General features: G+C 22.5%; 4 protein-coding genes across 6 annotated transcripts; 1 reads left to right on the top strand and 3 right to left on the bottom strand.

Annotated features, from left to right (window-relative positions):
• Positions 1-1,742: 1,742 nt before the first annotated feature.
• On the bottom strand, positions 1,743-6,519 carry LOC105368183 (uncharacterized). Of its 3 annotated transcripts, XM_011507138.1 has the most exons (12): positions 6,335-6,519; positions 5,351-5,445; positions 5,104-5,258; positions 4,894-5,024; positions 4,656-4,791; positions 4,170-4,575; positions 3,495-4,033; positions 3,032-3,404; positions 2,588-2,925; positions 2,416-2,518; positions 2,290-2,347; positions 2,132-2,210 (listed from the first exon to the last, which is right to left on the bottom strand). In XM_011507138.1, the coding sequence occupies exons 1-11, from the start codon at positions 6,411-6,413 to the stop codon at positions 2,327-2,329; spliced, it is 2,376 nt and encodes a 791-aa protein (XP_011505440.1). In that variant the 5' UTR covers positions 6,414-6,519; the 3' UTR covers positions 2,132-2,210; positions 2,290-2,326. The 3 variants fall into 3 exon arrangements, with proteins under 3 accessions (XP_011505439.1, XP_011505438.1, XP_011505440.1); XM_011507137.1 differs by lacking the exon at positions 2,290-2,347 and having other exon boundaries at positions 1,743-2,210; positions 6,335-6,518; XM_011507136.1 differs by having other exon boundaries at positions 1,743-2,210; positions 2,290-2,518; positions 6,335-6,516.
• Positions 6,520-6,615: 96 nt separating this feature from the next.
• On the top strand, positions 6,616-8,217 carry LOC105368473 (beta-1,3-galactosyltransferase 5). Its single transcript, XM_011507485.1, has 2 exons — positions 6,616-6,620; positions 7,242-8,217. The coding sequence occupies exons 1-2, from the start codon at positions 6,616-6,618 to the stop codon at positions 8,215-8,217; spliced, it is 981 nt and encodes a 326-aa protein (XP_011505787.1).
• Positions 8,218-8,363: 146 nt separating this feature from the next.
• angel (protein) lies at positions 8,364-10,412 on the bottom strand. Its single transcript, XM_011507484.1, has 5 exons — positions 10,271-10,412; positions 9,778-9,956; positions 9,309-9,682; positions 8,999-9,245; positions 8,364-8,790 (listed from the first exon to the last, which is right to left on the bottom strand). The coding sequence occupies exons 1-5, from the start codon at positions 10,410-10,412 to the stop codon at positions 8,395-8,397; spliced, it is 1,338 nt and encodes a 445-aa protein (XP_011505786.1). The 3' UTR covers positions 8,364-8,394.
• A 4,374-nt stretch (positions 10,413-14,786) lies between these two features.
• Positions 14,787-17,381, bottom strand: NTPase (ectonucleoside triphosphate diphosphohydrolase NTPase). Its single transcript, XM_011507132.1, has 4 exons — positions 17,228-17,381; positions 15,211-16,452; positions 14,961-15,137; positions 14,787-14,897 (listed from the first exon to the last, which is right to left on the bottom strand). Exons 1-4 carry the CDS (start codon positions 17,246-17,248, stop codon positions 14,805-14,807), a joined length of 1,533 nt encoding a protein of 510 aa, XP_011505434.1. The 5' UTR covers positions 17,249-17,381; the 3' UTR covers positions 14,787-14,804.
• Between the last annotated feature and the right edge of the window lie 2,230 nt (positions 17,382-19,611).

The following is a 19,611-nucleotide window of genomic DNA, read 5'->3' as shown; positions in this document are numbered from 1 at the left end:
TTAAAATACTATAATCCATTGTTATATATTATTATATATAATTTATATATTAATAAATATATATTAATAAATAAAATAATAATATGTAAATTAATATAAACTACTTGTAGTTCTTCATCTCGAATATGCATATTTAAACTTCAGTGTTTATAGAAACAAAGCTTAACAGTATCTCACTTATCACGAAATCTATTAAGAAAACTTGAGAATCTTTTTTATAAATCAAAAGACAAAAAAAATCCTCAGAACTGGAAAATAGTACTGGAATAAATAGAATCAAATTCAATACATTTTAGACATGCACGAATAATAGTAGAACATAGTATCAATATATTATATTTAAAATATAACTTTACTACGACCAAAAATTATGAGAGATCGTCAATAAGCAGGGCTAGAAATATCTATAAATAAAAATAAATAGACGATGTGATATAAAATGAAATGAACATTATTTTTTTATAATAATTATTATGTATAATAAAAAAATCAAACAATTAATTTTTCCAAAAAAAAAAAAAATTTACACTTCTGGTTTATAATCCTGTATTAGTTTAGTTTAGTATTATAATTTCAAATAAATCATTAGAATTCTCTATTTATTAAAGTTCTTCAATTAGGATATTAAACTAATATTAATTAATATTAATATAATAATATTAATAAAATTATTAATTTGTTAAAAATAAAAATTAATTTAAGTTTATAATTTTTAAAAGGAGATTATTTGGTGCTTATGTATTTACTATTAAATAATTAAAATTTTATGAAATAATATGAATTTAGACGTATATTTTATTTTAGTAAGTAAAATTATTTAATCACTGAATAAATATATATTTATATTTATAAATTGTTTGTTGCTAGAAAATTTTAGAAAATTATTCAAATCACCAGCCAATTACTAATTTAACTATAATGAATTATAATTTTTATAAATGTTAAATATAGTTTTAACATTATAATTTTTTATGAAAATATTAAACTAGGCACTAGATTATAGAATTCAACTATATAATTTCTATAAGAGCATTAAAGAACAGTGTAAGATTGGAACAGTAAAAATTTTGTTACATTATGTTGAAATTATTCAAATTTAATAATTAATGGATGTTCCTATAATCCTATAAAAGAAGAAAAATAAAAATAAATAGAAACCATAATTGTTATTCAAAAAAATGAATAGTTAACATCAAATTTTAAATCGTTTAAATATTGTAAAATTAAAGCTCAAATATTTAAAAAATAATTTTTATTATATATATACTTTTTGCATATATACTATTTATATATTCTCTATATATAGTAACAGATTTTACTATTCCATACTGAAATTATAAATTATAAAACTATTAATAATATTTATAGAACACAATCATTGTATACATATAACAATGAATAATTTAATTTTTATAATTAAAGTTGAAAAAAAAATTGTACTTCTGTACATTAGAGAAGGAAGTGGATATCAGCTGGTACAAAAGTTGTATTAATATTTGCCCAAAAATTTGAAATTTACATCGTTGATTACACTGATATTTATTCACAATTTGCGAAATGCATAATATAATACATAGAAATAAAAATTAAAAACACAAGGAAATTTAAATGAGAAAACCCCATAACAATATATACATAATTATAATTTAGTACAAAATGTATTACTTGCAAGTAAATCTTTATATAAAAATTTACAAATTATAACATTTTGATTAAAACATTTTAAATAAGCATTTCACGCTTTCAGTATAAAATTTAGCAACAAGGAAAGTTTAGTATAGTATAATATATCGAATATAATTAAATTAACTATTTTTATTATAAAAATCATAATGATCTTATAAAATTTAAGATTCAGGCACAAATCTATGTAAAGCACTGGTCAAAATTAATAAGGAAGTTTGAAGTCCTTGTGGCAAATGTCTTTGTAACCACACACCTTTATATCGTTCAATATGAGCTAACATTTTATTAGCTATGTCAGTTCTAAAAGTTGGAGGTAAATTATTTACACCTAAATTTATAACAGCTAATCCCATGTTACTATTTGGATTAATACCAACACCAATTAAAGTTTTGCCTATTTTACATGCTGTTAAAATCAAATCTGCAGCTAACTGTAATTCTTGAATTTCCATGAAAGCAAATTTTGATGTTGGATTAGCTTCATACAAAGCATGAGATACTCGTTTAATTTGTTTAGTTGCTCTCTAAAAAATAGATTTTGTTATAATTTTCAAATATTTAATATTTTAATGTAGAAATTTTATAAAAATAATAAAATTGTACCATGAATAAATCAATAGGTAAATATTCGAGATTAACATTATCTGGGTCTGTTAACAATCTATACAAAGTTGAACCACGATTATCAGGTATTTGTTGAAGATCGTTAATGTCTTGATTTTTACTTACTGTTAAAACTAAAGTATCAACTCGTCCAAGTTCAAGAATTGCACTGCCAATTTTGTATTCCAAATCTCGGAATACATATGTATCTAATATTCTAGCTATAGATCTATAATTTCATACAAATTTGATTAAAATTGTCTTCTTAATAATTATGAATAATCAATTATATATTTACTTTTTACTGTTATTACCAATTGATTCACGAGTATCATAAAAATCAATTGAAGGCTCTAAATCAATATCTGTACTTGGATTCCAGGATAAACCAGCAGCTATAATATAACCAACCCAAGCAAATGTGTGAGATGTTAAATAATGACTACCAGACCAATGGGCAACTACAATTCCAATAGAGTCTTGCTCTTGAGCAGTTTTGATGGCATTTTTTGTATTAGCATAAGTTGAAGCTGGACAACCAGCTAAACTATTATAACTTGCAGTTCCTGAGCTAGGTAAAATATTTGCACCTGCAACTCTAAAAGCTTCTGTCCAATTGGAAAATTCGTAATCTGCCTAAAAATATGAATATATTAAAAATGATTATTACTAATTAATAATAAATTTATTATCTTACGAAAATAATTGTGAAAAAATTATGTATACACTATTTTTACTTTACCTGAAAGCCATACTCCACAAGTATAATATTATTAGGTATGCTACGAAATTCTAATTTACTATGTAAACCATTAGAACACAGTAAGACTGTTGTATCAAAATTTAAATTCAAAATATGCCAAAGTTGTTGAAGATTAGAATAAGGTTCGAGTACTTCAGACATATCTCTTTCTATAGTTTCATCTATTGATAAAGAGCAATCAAAATTACTTGGTTGTACTAATATACTAGCTAATCTAGGACCTATATGTACATAATTTACATTTGGAAATGTAGTTAGTAATTCTTGAAAAAGTGGCCACATTTGTGATAAATGTTGAAGACTCACGTTAGAATCTACATCTAATGCTGGTACTAATTCTAAGTATCGATCTCTAAATTATAAAATTTATTTATTTACTTTAAATTGCATATATAATTTTTTAAAATTTATTAGAGTAATTAGAGTATAAATTTCATTTTACCTGCAATATCTATCAAGAGTTACCATTTCTGATTTTGAATAACAAAATTGCCAATCACAACTTGGCGTTAATCGAAAATAAAGGTGTAAATGAGATAATTTGAAGGAACACCAAACATCAATGGCATGTAATAAGTACTCTAGTGTAGGTGTACGACCTCTTAAAGAAATGTCCAATAGTATACCTCTATGACCAAATCTTGGTTCGTCTTTGATTAATACTGCTTCAATTTCACAAATTTCTGTATTATTAGACCGATTTTTACATAATCGTAATATTTGTACAAAGGTACAAACTGCATAATGTAAACCTGCCAGACTACCAGCACTAACTTTAATTGAATTTTGTGTAATATGTAATTGATAACCTGTTGTGACATTAAATAACTTTGGGTTAACTATGCATTCAATTCTTTTATCATATGAAATCCTTCCAGATTGTGGTTGCACTTCTCCAATTTTTACGTCACAGCCTAATTCTAATAAATGAGTTCGACTAATTTCCCAAACATCTAATATTTTATGTATAGATTCACTACCCTTCAATTTTTAAATAAATTAAATATTAAAATTTATATAACATTGATGTTTTATAAATAATAGGAAATTTATAAAAAGAAAAGATACAAACTATTGTTTAATATATAAATATTATTTAAAATTAGGTTGTGCTTACTTGTATAATAGAAATTAAAAGCTCTTTTTCAACAATAAATGGAGGTGAAATATGTCCAAGCTCAATAATATACTTTGGTTCAGGCCAAATCATCTCATATAATCCAGTATTTGCAATAGAACGTTGTATTCGTAATGGACTATCACTACCCGATTCTCTTGAATCACCCGCAGATGCTGAAACTTCTAAACTATTTTCTAAAGATTTTATAGAATCAACAGTAAGAGGTTGATGTATATCAACTAAAATATTTTTTTGAGAGAAATTTGTATCTTCTACAAGTTCTAAACAATTATGCACATTTTCTTTATCTTTCAATGGCATTTCTACCAGATATTTTTCTATTAAGCATTCGATTGAGCTGTTATTTTTTGCAATATCATATGCTGATTTTCCAGAAAATGTTCTGATACAAAAAATATTTATTTTATAATTTAAATTTTATATTACTGATTAGAATATATTATAAATTATTATTTCAATTACCCTTTAATTGCACGAATAAAAGGATTTGAACCACTTTTTAATAATATTTGACATATTTCGATTTCACCACGATTTACTGCTTCATGTAATGGTGTCGTGCCACAACCATTTTCCATATTTATATCTGCACCTTTATCTAAAAGTAATAATGAAGCAAATAAATTTATATATTAAAATTTTACATATAATAAATAAAATAATAATCAGAGTATTTTTATATTTCTATTAGCTACAATACCTATTAAATATTGTACCATGTCTTTATTACTATAGCAAGCAGCCCAGTGTAAAGGAGTGTTTCTACTAACTTTTGAATCCCAGGAATTCACATTTATACCAACAGATAGTAGTTGTTGTACTCTTGATATTCTGAATAATAATTTTAATTTTTATTGTTCAAATTTTTATTTAATAATTATATTGAATTATGAATTATTAATTTTCTTACTCAGATGCTGCTGTAGCTCTTAAAAGTTCTTCAATATAAATTTGTCTAATTTTATCATTTATAGATACTTCTAATGCATTAAGACCTTGCATATTTGTAACAGCTGGATCAGCTCCACAATTCAATAATGTTCTTACTAAATCAACTTGATTATGCTATAAACGTGTATATTGTTTAATTATTTTTATAAACCTACATTAATCATTACATTTATAAACTTACAACTAATTTTGAAAGTTCAACTTACTATAGAAGCATATAATAGTGGAGTACCTTCTTCAAATATTGGTCCATTTAAAATTTTATCTTTTGTAATTCCATTACTAATCTCATTTTCATCACCTACAAAATAAACTTGATATAAGTAATTAACGTTATAATTAATAAAATATTCAATTAATAATATTTTTTTGCAATTTTATCTATAAAAAAAATTTCTTATATATATATATATATATATATATTAATAAATAATATAACACAAGTATTATTATATTTTAGAGAAATGTTTATAAATGAAATTAAAAATTTATTCAAATAACATTTTTTATGCACAATTTACTCAAAAAAAATTTTATAGTATATTAATAATTAAATGGTATTATGAATTTTATATTGCTAATAAAGTCTTGTACCGGTTAGTATACCAAATTATAACCTAACCTAATAAAGATAATAAAAATACAGGATAGAATAACTGATCGAATGACAGAATTTTGTTTACAAATTTGATTGCAAATAACAAAGAAATATAAAATATAATATAATAAATCTTTTCATATTTTTTAATATACTAATTTAAAATCTAATTCTATATCATCGTCTATTTATTTGATCTATATCAATTAGTTGTGGGATAAACTAATTTAATTTTAGTAAAATTTTAACTGTAATTAAATAGGTTAAATCATATATTTATATAAATAAATTTAATAATTAATTGAAAATTGTAATTTTGTTAAATGAAAAAGTAAAATATTATTTAATATTTAAATAAAAACTCTTTTAATTATAAAATATTTTTAAAGAATGAATAATTTTTTTATTTAAAACGATTTAAAAATTTTTTATTTCTCGCTTTGTATGTACTGTGAATGATAATAAATGTTTTGCGATTTAAACCGAGTTACATGTGCATATAATGAATTAATATGGATGTCAAATTATGATGGGAAGTTTATATAATTATAAATAACAAGATGTTTTTTTATAAATAAATGAAATAACTTACATGCATCCAAAATAGACATTACAATATCTGTACGTCCGTGCTCAATTGCTCTGCGCAGATTTTCATAAATTTCTTGCATTTTCAAACTTCTTCGTAAAATATGGATAAATCATGCAATATGGTATATTTACGAACACAATTATAAATCACAAATTGAGAAAGCATTAATTTTATCATTTATATATACAGCTTTAGAACGCATGTGCGAGAGACACTCATTTTTTAATTAAAGAATAATTAAATTAAAGATCAAAATTAAATTCCTGTAGCCGGCACAAAAAATGAGGTATGAATACGTATTCCAAACAATTAATTAATTTGTTTTAATAATATTTTATTTTATTTTTTACTGTTGTAATAAAAATTACTATTAGTTCATGTGTGATTCCAGAAATTAAAGTATAATTGCAAGTAATAATTAATAAATTGTGAATTTGTTGAATAACTCGATCTGCTCCGTTTCCAACTGACTTCAATTTAAAAAATACAGTTGGCGCTAGAGGTGTGTTTTCCTTAGTAAAAGATCTTTATTTCTTTATGTTTTTATTACATTTGCTTAGAAATACCTTTATTTTGTACATTTATAACCACATTCTAAAATCCAATTTAAATGCATTTCCTTCAAAATAAAAAAAAAATTTTTCGTATTAAAGGCAAATATTGTGTGTATGAGGTTAAACTTATTTATAATGATTATGTCAATAAAGTGCATGTCAAGTACTATGTTACTGACATGTGTGATCTTGATAATAATTATTATTATCACCGATTTAAGTAGTAATAACAAAAAAATACATTCTTTCACAATTAAGAATGTTAATAAGTTAACAAATATCAATTATGGAAAAATAAAGTTGAATAATATGAAAAATATTTCGAATCAAACTTTTCAATATGTTATTAATACAAAGTGCAATTATTCAATTCAAGATTTGGAAAATAACAGTAAAAACATGAAAATTGTTTGGATAATTACCTCTTTTGCTGGTAACATTTATAAAAGAAGGATTTTAAGACAGGCTTACAGAGTAAATGAATTAAAATTATTAGGAATAAAACGGATTTTTTTACTTGGTGTATTAGATAAAAAATTGCAAAGAAAAACTGGAATAACACAGATTGCAATTGAGAAGGAAGCTGAAAGTTTTCAAGATATTGTACAGGGTAATTTTATTGAAGCATATAAAAATTTAACTTATAAACATTTAATGGGACTTAAATGGGCTGTAGATACATGTGGTAATAATTATTCTTATATTATGAAAATGGATGATGATATTATTATTAATTTATATGAAACAAAAATACTTTTACAAAATAAATCAAACTCAAATAAAACTAAACAATTGTTAATGGGATATATTTTAGAAAATATGTCTCCAATAAGAAATAAATCCAGTAAATGGTATGTCAGTAATGAAGAGTTCTCAGGGAATGTCTACCCAACATTTATTTCTGGATGGTTTTATATTGTTGATATGTTCACAGCATTAAAGTTAATCTATCAAAGTAAATATTATTCAAAATATTTTTGGATAGATGATCTGTTTATCACAGGTATTTTAAGAGAAGAAGCTGGAATTCATAATTTTGTTAATATTAATAATTATTTTACATTAGATCATAGGTTTTTAAAATGTTGTATGAAAGAAAAAAAAAAACAGTCTAAATATAAATGTGATTTTATTGTTGGACCTGATGGTGGTGATAATAGTTTATTATTGACATTTCAGAAATATAGCAAAAATTGTTATCAATATAATTGTAAATCTCGTCCAAAAGAACAACTCCTTAAAGATACATGTATCTTAGATGATGAGAATTCTAATCTGGATATAGGACTTGCTCAGATTAAGAAATTACCATTAAATACATTATTTTAAATATATATTCATATAAGTAAATATTAAATTTAATTAATTAATAAATTTTATGTATATTTTTTTAATATCATAGAAAAAAAATTTTTTATTGTTGGTTTTAATAAAATTTATATAATAAGATTTTTCTCTTACAGTTTAATTTATATATACAGTAGTGAACCAAAGAATAATATAATTTTATCTCTTATTTATTTGAAAAGTAACTCCTAGACATAAATGATCACTTCCCACAATTGAATTTGGTATTCGATGGAATTTTATGCATTCTTCTGCTGTTGGTAATCCAAATTTTTTTAAAGGTTTCATATTACTATAAAATATATAATCGACAGTTATCCATCCGTTTTGAAATGTTGTTACTTCATGTTTTCCTTTTGAATTTAAATGCTCATATACACTGTGTAATTTAAATGGATGGGTTAAAAGACCCGATGAAAATGTAACATAATGACCATCGACAATTTCTATTTTTTGGTACGTAGTAGATGTTGAATCAACTAAATTATTTATTTGTGACTTTTGTGATGAATTTTTATCATTATAGATTATATCTTTATTCTCTGTATTTCTTAACTGTAATTATTACAAATTATTATTTTAAGTTTCAAAATGTTCAAATGAAAATGATGAAGTTAAAAAGATAAATATATTTTTTAAAATAATTATAATCTTCAAATTAAAAAATATTTTTATTCTTATAATTTCAAGAAAGTATTTATAAAAAATTAATAAAAAAAACGTTATATATTTCATTTTAAAAATTATATTACAAATTTCTTACCATAACTCTACCACTTCCTTTACCAGATAACCTTTGTGTTAGTACATTGAAATGTTGACATTCATCAGTAACATATAAATGAGGAGGAATCAAAGAATTTGTTAAATAATGAAAATCACATTGTTCTAAATTTCTGCCTTTTCCAATAAACTCTATTGAACCTTCAGTAATAAATTTGTAAACTCCACTATATGGTTCAAAATTGAAGTCACCTGATATCACAATTGGCAGATACCGTGGACCTGTTCTGTTCAATTATTATTTAACCATAATTCCCAATGACTGATAAATATGATCAAAATATACTCACGGAGTATTCTCAACAAAAGATATTCGTTCAATTTCTGCAAATAAAAGTTGCACTTGACCTAATCTAATATCATTACGTTTAGGATTATAAAGTAAATGTGTGGTAGCAATTACAAATTTAGTATTTGGACTCCCTTTTAAAGAAAATTTAGCGATTAAACCTACATTATCTCTACTTAATAACTCAATATCAGTTTGATATAATTCAACTTTAGAAAATTCCAGTAAATTAAATATGTCATCCTTATACATGAGCAGCAAACCATCTTTCTTGTTATTAGTACGTTTTTTATATAAATAAGTAAATCCTGCTTTTTGAAATGGTATTAAAAAATCTACTAAATGGTCTTCTTGCATTTCTTGAAGACAAACCACCTGCAAAATATATGCATATTATATAGAATATGTATAAATTTGTACATAATTCTACATAATTGTAATTGTACATATTTTAAAAAATGTTTGCATACATGAGCTTGTGACTCTAATATTTCTTGCACTAAAAGTCGTTTCCTTTTTTGCCAAGATAGTGCTTGTTTATTGTGATATCTATATAAATATGCATGAGTTTCTAACAAATCTTGTGCTAATATATTAAAAGAAAGTAGTTTAAATACAAATAACTCATTGGGATTTATAGTTATTTGTTCTGTAATGAGATATAAAAATGACATTCTACTATTTTACAATTTGTTAATAGAATATGAATATTATTAATTTCTATTATTAATTTATACATTAAATATGGATTTTTAACAAAATTTTGGTTTGTTTATTTAACAAATAATTATTAATGATATTCCTTTTATTATAATTTTATTATAATCAATTAAAAATATTTCAAAAATTAATTTTATTTGTATTAATTTATTTCAATATCAATAAAAAATGTATTTTACTTCATTATATGATACAATTTGCACATAATTCAATTACTTGCAAAATTATACACATTATTTTTACCTTTTCCAACTTTTGACCACTTCCTAATTTCTTTATATATTTTTTTTGTAGTTGACTGTTTTCTTTTATAATTTGTATTAACAGTGATATTCGGGTAACAGTGATACTTTTTAAATACACAACTGATATTTTTATTAGTCATTGAAGCTATATTTGCAATTTTAATCGATTTATAGTCGACTTTATCAGTATAAAAATATTTATAGCAATTTTCAAGCAAAACTTTTGGTAATAAAAATGTTTTAGCAAGAATCTGTAAATAATCTGTAAATTATCAAAACTATCAAACAATTTAATAAAAGAAAATAAGAAAACAGATCAAGCCTACTTTAAGTTGGTGCTGAGCTTGCAAATGGACCTTTGGATGGTGAGCATTTAAAACGAAAAAGGCCAGTGGCAAATACCTGGTGGTACAAATCATTTATTTGTATGAATATCGATATATTAAATCAGTATTATTTTTCAAATGCTAAACTCTATTGTAGTACATTTCTTATTTCAATTTGTACAATCTATTTTATTGTTTTCTCCTTTTGTTTGTCAGTTGGCCTATGACTATTTGTTGACACTCATGTACTTTGAACAAAACAGAAAAGTATAATTAACATTATGAAAAAATTTCTGTTTTCACATAATTCCTTCAATTTTTCATTTAAAATAAAATAATGTTAATTTAATGTACAAACCGATGAAAATTGAAGCAAATAGCGAAATGATGAAATATAGATTAGTACATTGATTTATGCTCTCAATTAAAGAAAAGAATAGAGATGAAACGCCAATAAAGCTAAAATAGCCTATTAATCTGTTTTATGATATAGTCTGTAAAATACTTCAGTTTAAGCATGTGTGTATTTACATATTATTTTCATAAATATATATATGCATATATGTATACGCGACAGCATATTGTACTCGTCTCATTCATTATCATATAATTGCTATAGTTTCAAATTTAAAGTGAATATAACAGTTGCTTAAAAATTCATGTTAATACATTATTAAAAATATAAGAAAAAAAAATAATAGAAAAGAGCAGTAAATTATATTTTTTCTTCTAATAATTCACTAAGCTTTTTTAGAATTGAACACTACTTTATCTTTTATAGGTAAATACTATCTATACGTCTGAAAAAATTATTTCTGTGACCGTACGAGCAATTATTTTTAATTTAGTTTTAATTAAAATAAATAGATGGCGTAGCTGTACATTATATTTTCGAAAATGTTTTCATAATAATTTTAAAAATTCATTCTTTTCAATTATTTAATTTCAGATTCAGTTATGCATAATTAAAATAATTAATATTAGTAAAATATTTTTTATTAACTTATTTGAGTAATCTTATAAATTTAATACGTGAAATATTTACCATTAAAGAATGATAAATATTTTATAAATAAATATTAATGTATACATAAATAATTAATTGGATATATGGGAACATAATTAAACTTAGTTGTAATATTAAGCTAATAAATGATTTAATCAAGTTATTAAACACTTTAACTAATATTAAAATATTGATTTTATTAAAAATATTGCTAGAAACGATAAATTTAGTAATTTATTAATATTTATATTAAAAAATTACTTATAACTAATACATTACATAGTTATGTCATTCGTGTTTTACCATTTCTTGATTTTGATAATAACTTAAAAATGAAAATGAAACGTGTAACTGAGTTTCGATAACAATGTGTATATATTAATATCATTTATTGGCAATATTAGATTGTAGAAAAAAGTCATAATAAAATAATTTTACTAGTTTAAGAAAAAAACACACTTCCGTTTAAACAAATTTATTATTGGTTGTTTCTAAAAATATTTCGGTACCTATAAATACCTCGTTATAAAAAATCTGAGTACCACAACACTGAGCTTAGCAAATTTCAAGATATTTTCCAATTTGTTTGAATATATGTGAGTATTCGTGAAAATAATAGATCGATTTCCTTATTTAGTAAAAAATATAACATTCTAGAGCTACGAAGGCACACTTATCTATGTTGAATACTTCTGAACTTATATACGACGTTACATGGAACCATATGACGAGATATTGAAATTTTCTAACATGCTTTCCATTTTGTATTGAACAATTATAGTTCTTTTTCAGCGGTGAATTTGTTCATCTGCCAGTCTTTTCGATTAATGATTACAATTACCAACTTAATAGATTTAACATTATTATTCCATTTTATGTCGTATATAACGTTTTAATTCTCAGTTATTCCTAATAATAAAGTGATGGATTACGCTAAAAAAAGAGTACGTACGTTTTCTCTAGAAAAATCAAGCTTAACTTATTTTCATTTATGAGCACTCTATTTCTATTGGTTGATGATTTTGTGTCAATTTGTATTAAATAATTGTTAAGAAATTGTTAAAAAACGAATGCTGTTATGAAGGCTGCTAAAAGGATATATGCATAAAGAAAAGGAGATACGAAACCATATCGAGAATGATACTTTTGAAAACCGAATAATACTGTAAGGCATCATTCCAAGACTTTTTATAGCGAAGGTATAAGTTCTAATGTATAAGCCTTCGGTACCTTAAAAGTGTTTAAAGTTGGAAAGAGGGAACAATTTTTATAACGGAAAAGCTATAAGAAAAGTAAGAATATATTTGTTGATTTTTATGTACAATTTTATTATTTTATTTTAATTTAGGTTTTACGTTCATTAGTTTTTTATTTCTTTAGTATTTTTTCAGTAATAAAATGAAGTTAATTTTTATAACATTGAATTAAAATATTCTATTATGTCCCATATTCGTTATTTTCTATTTTATTTATAGAGATTTTATTTTCTTACTTTTCAAATCCATATTATTAAGATAAATCTTCTATTGCCAGTTTTCTATACTTTCTATTTATTTAATTGTATTAAAAATTAGTTTTTCATTAATTATATGAAATAAATATAAAACATTTATTTAATTTAATGATGTATGTAGTGTGCAAAGATTGACAATTAAATAAACACAATCAATAAATGTAGAAGAGAATTAAAGGAATAGATAAAAAAATTATATAATGAATGTTTTTCATGATTAATATATGAATTATAAATAAAAATATTTCAATATTTTTAAATTTAAATAAATAATTAGACTGCTCTTATAACATCGTAAAATAGGCAGAATCATTAATTATTTAATATCATTAATAAAATTTATTAACAGTTGTTTAGTATGTCTTAGATTTGGAAAGTACATTCCACATGAACTAACTAATTTCGATCTAAACCTTTTCAAATGTAATATTCACCTTTCACCAATATCCATCTTTCAAATGTAATATCCACTAAAACTTAAAAATCCTTTCTTTTATTTTAGTATCCTTGCATAAAATTATATAATAACAATACGACTTAATTTTACAAAAAAATATTAAAATATTAATTCAAAAATAAAATTTAAAATATCATGTAAATTATTTTAGTTAGTTATTATATGAATTATATATTATAGAGTTTATTTTAATATATTTAAAAATAAGTAAAATAATTTATTCTTGAAATAATGTATTATTTTACTATTATTAGTACTTGTTTGATCGCTCTATAAGCGTAAAATTAAAATTAGGTGCATTTGTTTAACAAATAAGCTAAAGCTTCAACTGCGCATGCTTTAAAAATCCGTACCATTTATATCTTCTGGCATCTTCAATTGTCTATAGTTCTTATTTTTATTTTATATTAACACTATTAACCTCAGGTAGTGTAAATAGTGAAAATTAAGTATTGTATAATCGAGGTATAAGCTTATTGATTCTCAATGACGTAGGCAATATATAATGTTAGCTATAGTGACACATTAGGTAATAAACGTGGTTTAAAGTAGTAAATATACTAACGCCATATTATTTTCCAAGAAAAAATTCATTTATATTGATAACAATATAAAAGGTCATTACAAGATTTAGTTATGTAGAAATATTTATAATTTACGTAAAAAAACATATAAATAAATATCGTATGTTAATCAATATATTTGTAAAAGATGTTTGTATAATTTTAATCAACAAATTATACAAAATATGTTTAAAATACCGATTCCAATATAATTAATTAATCAATAAGCAAATTATGTTAAATCAATGAATCAATGAGAATATTTTATAGAAATTATATGAAATTCAAATTTTTCTTTTTTTTTTAGCTATCTACTGCTATTATTCTGCATTTGTAAGAACTAATGCACTTAATTTTCTTTTGGTCAAGTTTTAAAAACATCACATGCTCTTTAAATGACAGTAAACTGATATTTATATATCTAAATATTCCAATTTAATTGAACAAAATTCCATTGATATAAAATTTATTTAATATAGTTTATGTGTGATTGAAATATAGATATAAATATTCTATAATTTATATTACAAAGCTAAATTTTATTTAATTTCAAGAAAATTTTGCAAATTTGTAAAATATATTTATTTTCAAATAATATGTTATATATCTTATATACAATACTATATATATGTATCTATACCATTTATTGCTTTTGAACTTGAATTTTTTATTGACTTAAGTATTTCATGTCTTTTTGTAAAATATTAAATGCTGCACCTAGAGCCCAACTTAGTTCATGACCATTAATTTTTTTTTGCATCTATAAATATAAATATTTATATTATAAAATAAATATTAATCTTAAAAAATGTTTGACACTTACAAATATGTTTGATTTTTTATCAAGGCCAAAACCTTCATGAAGTAAAACATAAATAAATGATAAATCTAAACACATGAATGGTTGTTCTGTATTAGGATATTCACAAGTTTCACGAGCAGTTTTATAAATTGATTCAATGCTAATTATTCCTCCTTTAAAGGGATCTATTAGGCCAGCCTGTACAAAATATCTCATGTATAATAAATTTATAATAAAATGTTTAATATTTTTATATATATTATAAACTTACTTCTGTAGCTCTATCAAAGTAATATGAAAATGCATAAATGTCATGTTCTAAAAATTCAGAAAGATCATGTGGAATATTTGCATTAATGACTTTTTTTATTATATCAAGACAAGTAGAAAACCTAACAATAGGTCTAACTTCATCAGTACCAGCAAAATTTTGTGTTTTAATAATTTTATGCATACCATTTATTGGACCTTTTACTATGTACTTTTTTCTATCATAAGTCCATTCTACACCAGATATAATAGGATTTATACATTCAGCATATATTTCAATAACTTCCAAATTCGGTGAAGCTATATTAATTTTTTTTGTTTGATTTTTATGATTATCAGGATGCATAAGAATTTCTTTTCTAGCTGCCATTAGTCCCATGCCCAAAAAGCTTTCAGTGAATATACTCATGTTTCTATCAAAAGCATTTATGTGAAATATCTTTTCTTTGTATATTGCTAATTCTTTTGCTTTTTTTTCAATCACATTTGGTGTTAAAGCAAAAGTTATTTGAGTTGAACCACCACCAAGATCAAATGTAGAAATGGTATTTGTTGCATGATCAATATTATTACTAGTTTTTGAAAAGCGTTCAAGTAGAAAATTTACAGTGAACCAAGAAAAAATTCCTTCATCAGATCCTTCCATAATAGCTACAGAATCATCCGATGTATAAAAACCTGACATATTTAATACTTTTTTGCATTCTTCTAATATTTTTTGTGACTCATCATTTGAAAGAAGTCTTAAACCAGCTGTAGCTCTTAAATATAATGGTGTACGAGACCATTCTTGTTGTGGAATCTTTAATTTAGCTTTTTGTAATAAAATGTTTAAAGATTTTTCTATTTGATTAGGTTTTTTAACAAAAGAACTTAATCCAGGTTTTGTTTCAAAAAATAATTCATCGTCTAAAATAAGTTGGCCATTTACAATAGACATATGAAAAGTAAAAGCAACTACTCGACTTGCTGTTGAACCAGCATCAATAATAATAACATAAAATGGTTTATGCAGATTAAAATGAATAGCCAAGTTATCAATTGCTTTACTGCTTATTTGAAAAGTTTTAGTATTATTAGCAAGACCAATATATATTAAAAATAATAAACATAGTACAATAATAATCCTTAAATATTTTCTTTTACACCAACGTTGTTTTTTTAATATTCCCATTGGTTGTTCAGTAACAAAATTTTGTATATTTCTAGTTGTATCATCTTTTACTCCTTCATTTTTATTTATCTGAAAATTGTGAAATGTATATAAAAATAGAAATTTTAATGAAATAATTTTCAAGTTACTTAATTTATTACTATTTATATATTATATATATTTTTATCATTCATGCTTATAAAAAAATTTTAATTTTTAATTAAAAAGTTCTTTTTTAAATGTAAATTATTTTAAAAATTATTCATATTTTTGTTTTAACAATTTTATCTAATTATATGATATAATTAAAAATAAAATTACTAAACAGCATCTATGTATATAATATTCTAATCTAGCTAATAAAAATTTTCGAATAAAAAGTTCGATTACAAATTAGCGCCCGTTATATTATACGTCTGAATTTTTTAAATTTTGAAAAAGAACCTTTTATAAAATAAAATTTTCATATCGTTGAAAGTTTGAAGTATAGAAATAAAATATCTGTATAAAATTATATCTTAATTATAAATAATTATAGTGTATTTGAGAGTAGAATAATAAATTAGGAAGTATATAGAGCTTATCAATATTTATTTACAACAGGAAACTTTGTGGTTTAATAATAATAGTAAAATAATTATATTTTAATAAAACAAACAAACCATGTAGTTTATAGCAGTAACAAAATAAAAATATAAAGTCCCTAATGCTCATTTATATAATAAATGCATTTTTAATTTATATAAATTTAAGTTGATTTAAATTTCGTATATAAGCGTTTTAATAATTTTAAAGAAATAAAAAACAAAAACTGTATTATTCAGCATGCATCTACAGATTATATTTTTGTATTGGTGTCCCTCACCTGCCTCTGTCTTACAACCATCTCCTTTCCGTCTATACGTCGTATGATAATTGTGTTCTCCAAGCTTAAGTAGAAAACAAGAATTCGTCAAAAAATTGTAACTTCTTTTTTATTGAAAACAACAGTATAAAAATACTTTTTACATTAACTTATATTGTCATCCTTTTATTAATTTCTTTTAAACATTCTATGTTTTCTACTTATATGAAATTATTATACATTCAAATAATTAAAACTGTACTCTTATAAATAAGTGCAGTGAAGACATAAGCATGTGAGAAGGCATAATAATTGTCGGCTATTTCCCCTTCCCGATTATTTTAGGTTCAATGTTCTTATCAGTCAAGTAACGTTACATATTTCCAATAGCTTATTGTTGATAAACTTTTTATCCAATTAATCAAATAAATAACTTCTTTGAAAATTTATTTTAAACGCTGTAAATATATAAGTAGATCAACAAAATTTGATTAGATACAAATAAATCTATTGATAAAGTTTTAAATTAGGATAAAATATTATTTGAAATTAAAGTAAAGTGCATTTTTTATTTAATATTTAAATATTTTTCCAGATACAGTTTTACCGTCATATTTTATATAATAAATAAAATGAATATATACTTAATATGGAATTAAATGGTTGCAACATAAGCGCGCGCGTGCACACATACACACATTAAATTACATAAATAAAATATTTAAGAATGCTTTAGAAATAATAAAAATAGAATATATATAAATTGCGTATCATAAGGATTCATTACATTTAATACAAGTTTTGTTAATAAAAATTACTGTTAACAAAACTTTTCTAAGTCTCTAGATTTTGTATTCAATTATACTATACCCATAATTATAAACACTTTAATTTTTATTAATAAACTAGTAAATATATTAAAATACGTTATATTAAGTCATTAAAATACCTTATTTAAAATAAAAATTTATTATATATTTTATTTATATCCGTTGATAAAATATTTATTGTTTTTAAAGTTTAATATAATAATTCATTTGAACATTTTTAAAACTATAATAAGCATTTTACCATTATATAATTAAAAAAAATTTATTTATTTGAAAAATTATGAAGACCATTTGCGTTTACAATACATAGTAAATTCTATAATACAGAGTTAAAATTTATTAAATACAATTAAGTAATATATTTTTATAAACATATTAAAACTATATATTGTTTTAGTATGTATTTAATATTGATAAAACAATTAGTCTTAAAACTTTTGTTTATTCAAGTTACTTTAAGGTATTCAAATTTGGAAAAAATGCTTTCCATGAAGATATTTCAAAATTCTGATTTTCATTTTATCATGAAAAACACTTTACGCATATAAATTAATTAAATTATAGATTTATCCATATCATTTATCATGCTTTAAATAAATTTCATTTATTTATTTATTTTGAATAAAATAAAAACAGGGTAATTGTGAATTTGAATATAAAAATTAAAAATTGTTTACAGAAATAGATTCATAAACGACGTGAAGTATTAATTGCACAAATTCTATTGCTTTTTATAAGACAAATTTTTCGTTAAGAAACCATGATATTTACGTGGTCCTTTATTTGCTCATATATTTTCCTCCTATCTTTTACATTCTCTCCATTCTTTTTCTAAGATTTTTTGTATTCTTTATTTTTAACTTTACAATCTCCTTCTCCATGCATCGTATATGTAAATTTTATATGTTTAATAATATATTAAAAATTTTGTCTGTTAATTAATGTTTATTAGGGATAGATTAAAATAAACATTGTTTCAATTATACTTTCATAAAAATAGTTTTATATGTTTAAAATAAAAATATGCATAAGAAAATTTAAAATTAAATTTTTTATTTTTATCTATTAATTTTACGATATATTATACGTTTTAACAGTTAACAGTTTTATTTGTTCTATTAAACGAAAATTTTCTATTACACTATCGATCTATTCTTTTTATTTACATTCAGTTTGTCCCTTCATCTTTTTTTGTTAGTTTTAGTAGTTTCTTAACTTCTTTCTACAAATTTACAATTGAATTTGAATTTCCCTAAAGATTTATTTTCTATATTTTCTATTTCTTATTTATTAAATTTGTTTTGTTTTTCATCTAGCTAGTTCTAATTAACAAATATAAAGTTTTTTTTAATAAGGAGGAAATAAATAAGTCGTAGCATAATCATTCTAAATATATATTTTATTCATTAAAAAATAAAGCTAAAATAAAACATGTATAAATTAAACTTTCCATGTATGCTGAGAAAAAAGGAAGATATTTAAATGTAATCCCTGAAGGAAGAACTGGTTATCAAGGCAGTTACAAATTGAAGGTGCAAGAAAAAGTAGTGTGTTTTTTGTAATTCATTGTCGCTA

The sequence above is a fragment of the Ceratosolen solmsi genome, unplaced genomic scaffold, assembly GCF_000503995.2.
Source record: "Ceratosolen solmsi marchali unplaced genomic scaffold, CerSol_1.0 scaffold6, whole genome shotgun sequence".
In the NCBI taxonomy this organism is placed as follows: domain Eukaryota; kingdom Metazoa; phylum Arthropoda; class Insecta; order Hymenoptera; family Agaonidae; genus Ceratosolen; species Ceratosolen solmsi.
The sequence above is the reverse complement of the archived record's forward strand: the minus strand, read 5'-3'. Positions and strand labels throughout refer to the sequence as shown.

Bases quoted from the DNA above. Each gene is read 5' to 3' on its own strand.
- angel (XM_011507484.1), bottom strand. From the start codon at position 10,412: ATGACTAATAAAAATATCAGTTGTGTATTTAAAAAGTATCACTGTTAC. The intron at 9,683-9,777 runs GTATGCAAACAT...TATATTTTGCAG, and splicing joins TATTAGAGTCACAAGCTCAT to GTGGTTTGTCTTCAAGAAAT. The intron at 8,791-8,998 runs GTAAGAAATTTG...TAATAATTACAG, and splicing joins AAGGAAGTGGTAGAGTTATG to TTAAGAAATACAGAGAATAA.
- LOC105368183 (XM_011507136.1), bottom strand. From the start codon at position 6,413: ATGCAAGAAATTTATGAAAATCTGCGCAGAGCAATTGAGCACGGACGT. The intron at 4,034-4,169 runs GTAAGCACAACC...TAAAAATTGAAG, and splicing joins TTTTAATTTCTATTATACAA to GGTAGTGAATCTATACATAA. The intron at 2,519-2,587 runs GTAAATATATAA...ATGAAATTATAG, and splicing joins ATTGGTAATAACAGTAAAAA to ATCTATAGCTAGAATATTAG.
- NTPase (XM_011507132.1), bottom strand. From the start codon at position 17,248: ATGGTTGTAAGACAGAGGCAG. The intron at 15,138-15,210 runs GTAAGTTTATAA...TATTTTGTACAG, and splicing joins ACTTTGATAGAGCTACAGAA to GCTGGCCTAATAGATCCCTT. The intron at 14,898-14,960 runs GTAAGTGTCAAA...TTATATTTATAG, and splicing joins ATAAAAAATCAAACATATTT to ATGCAAAAAAAAATTAATGG.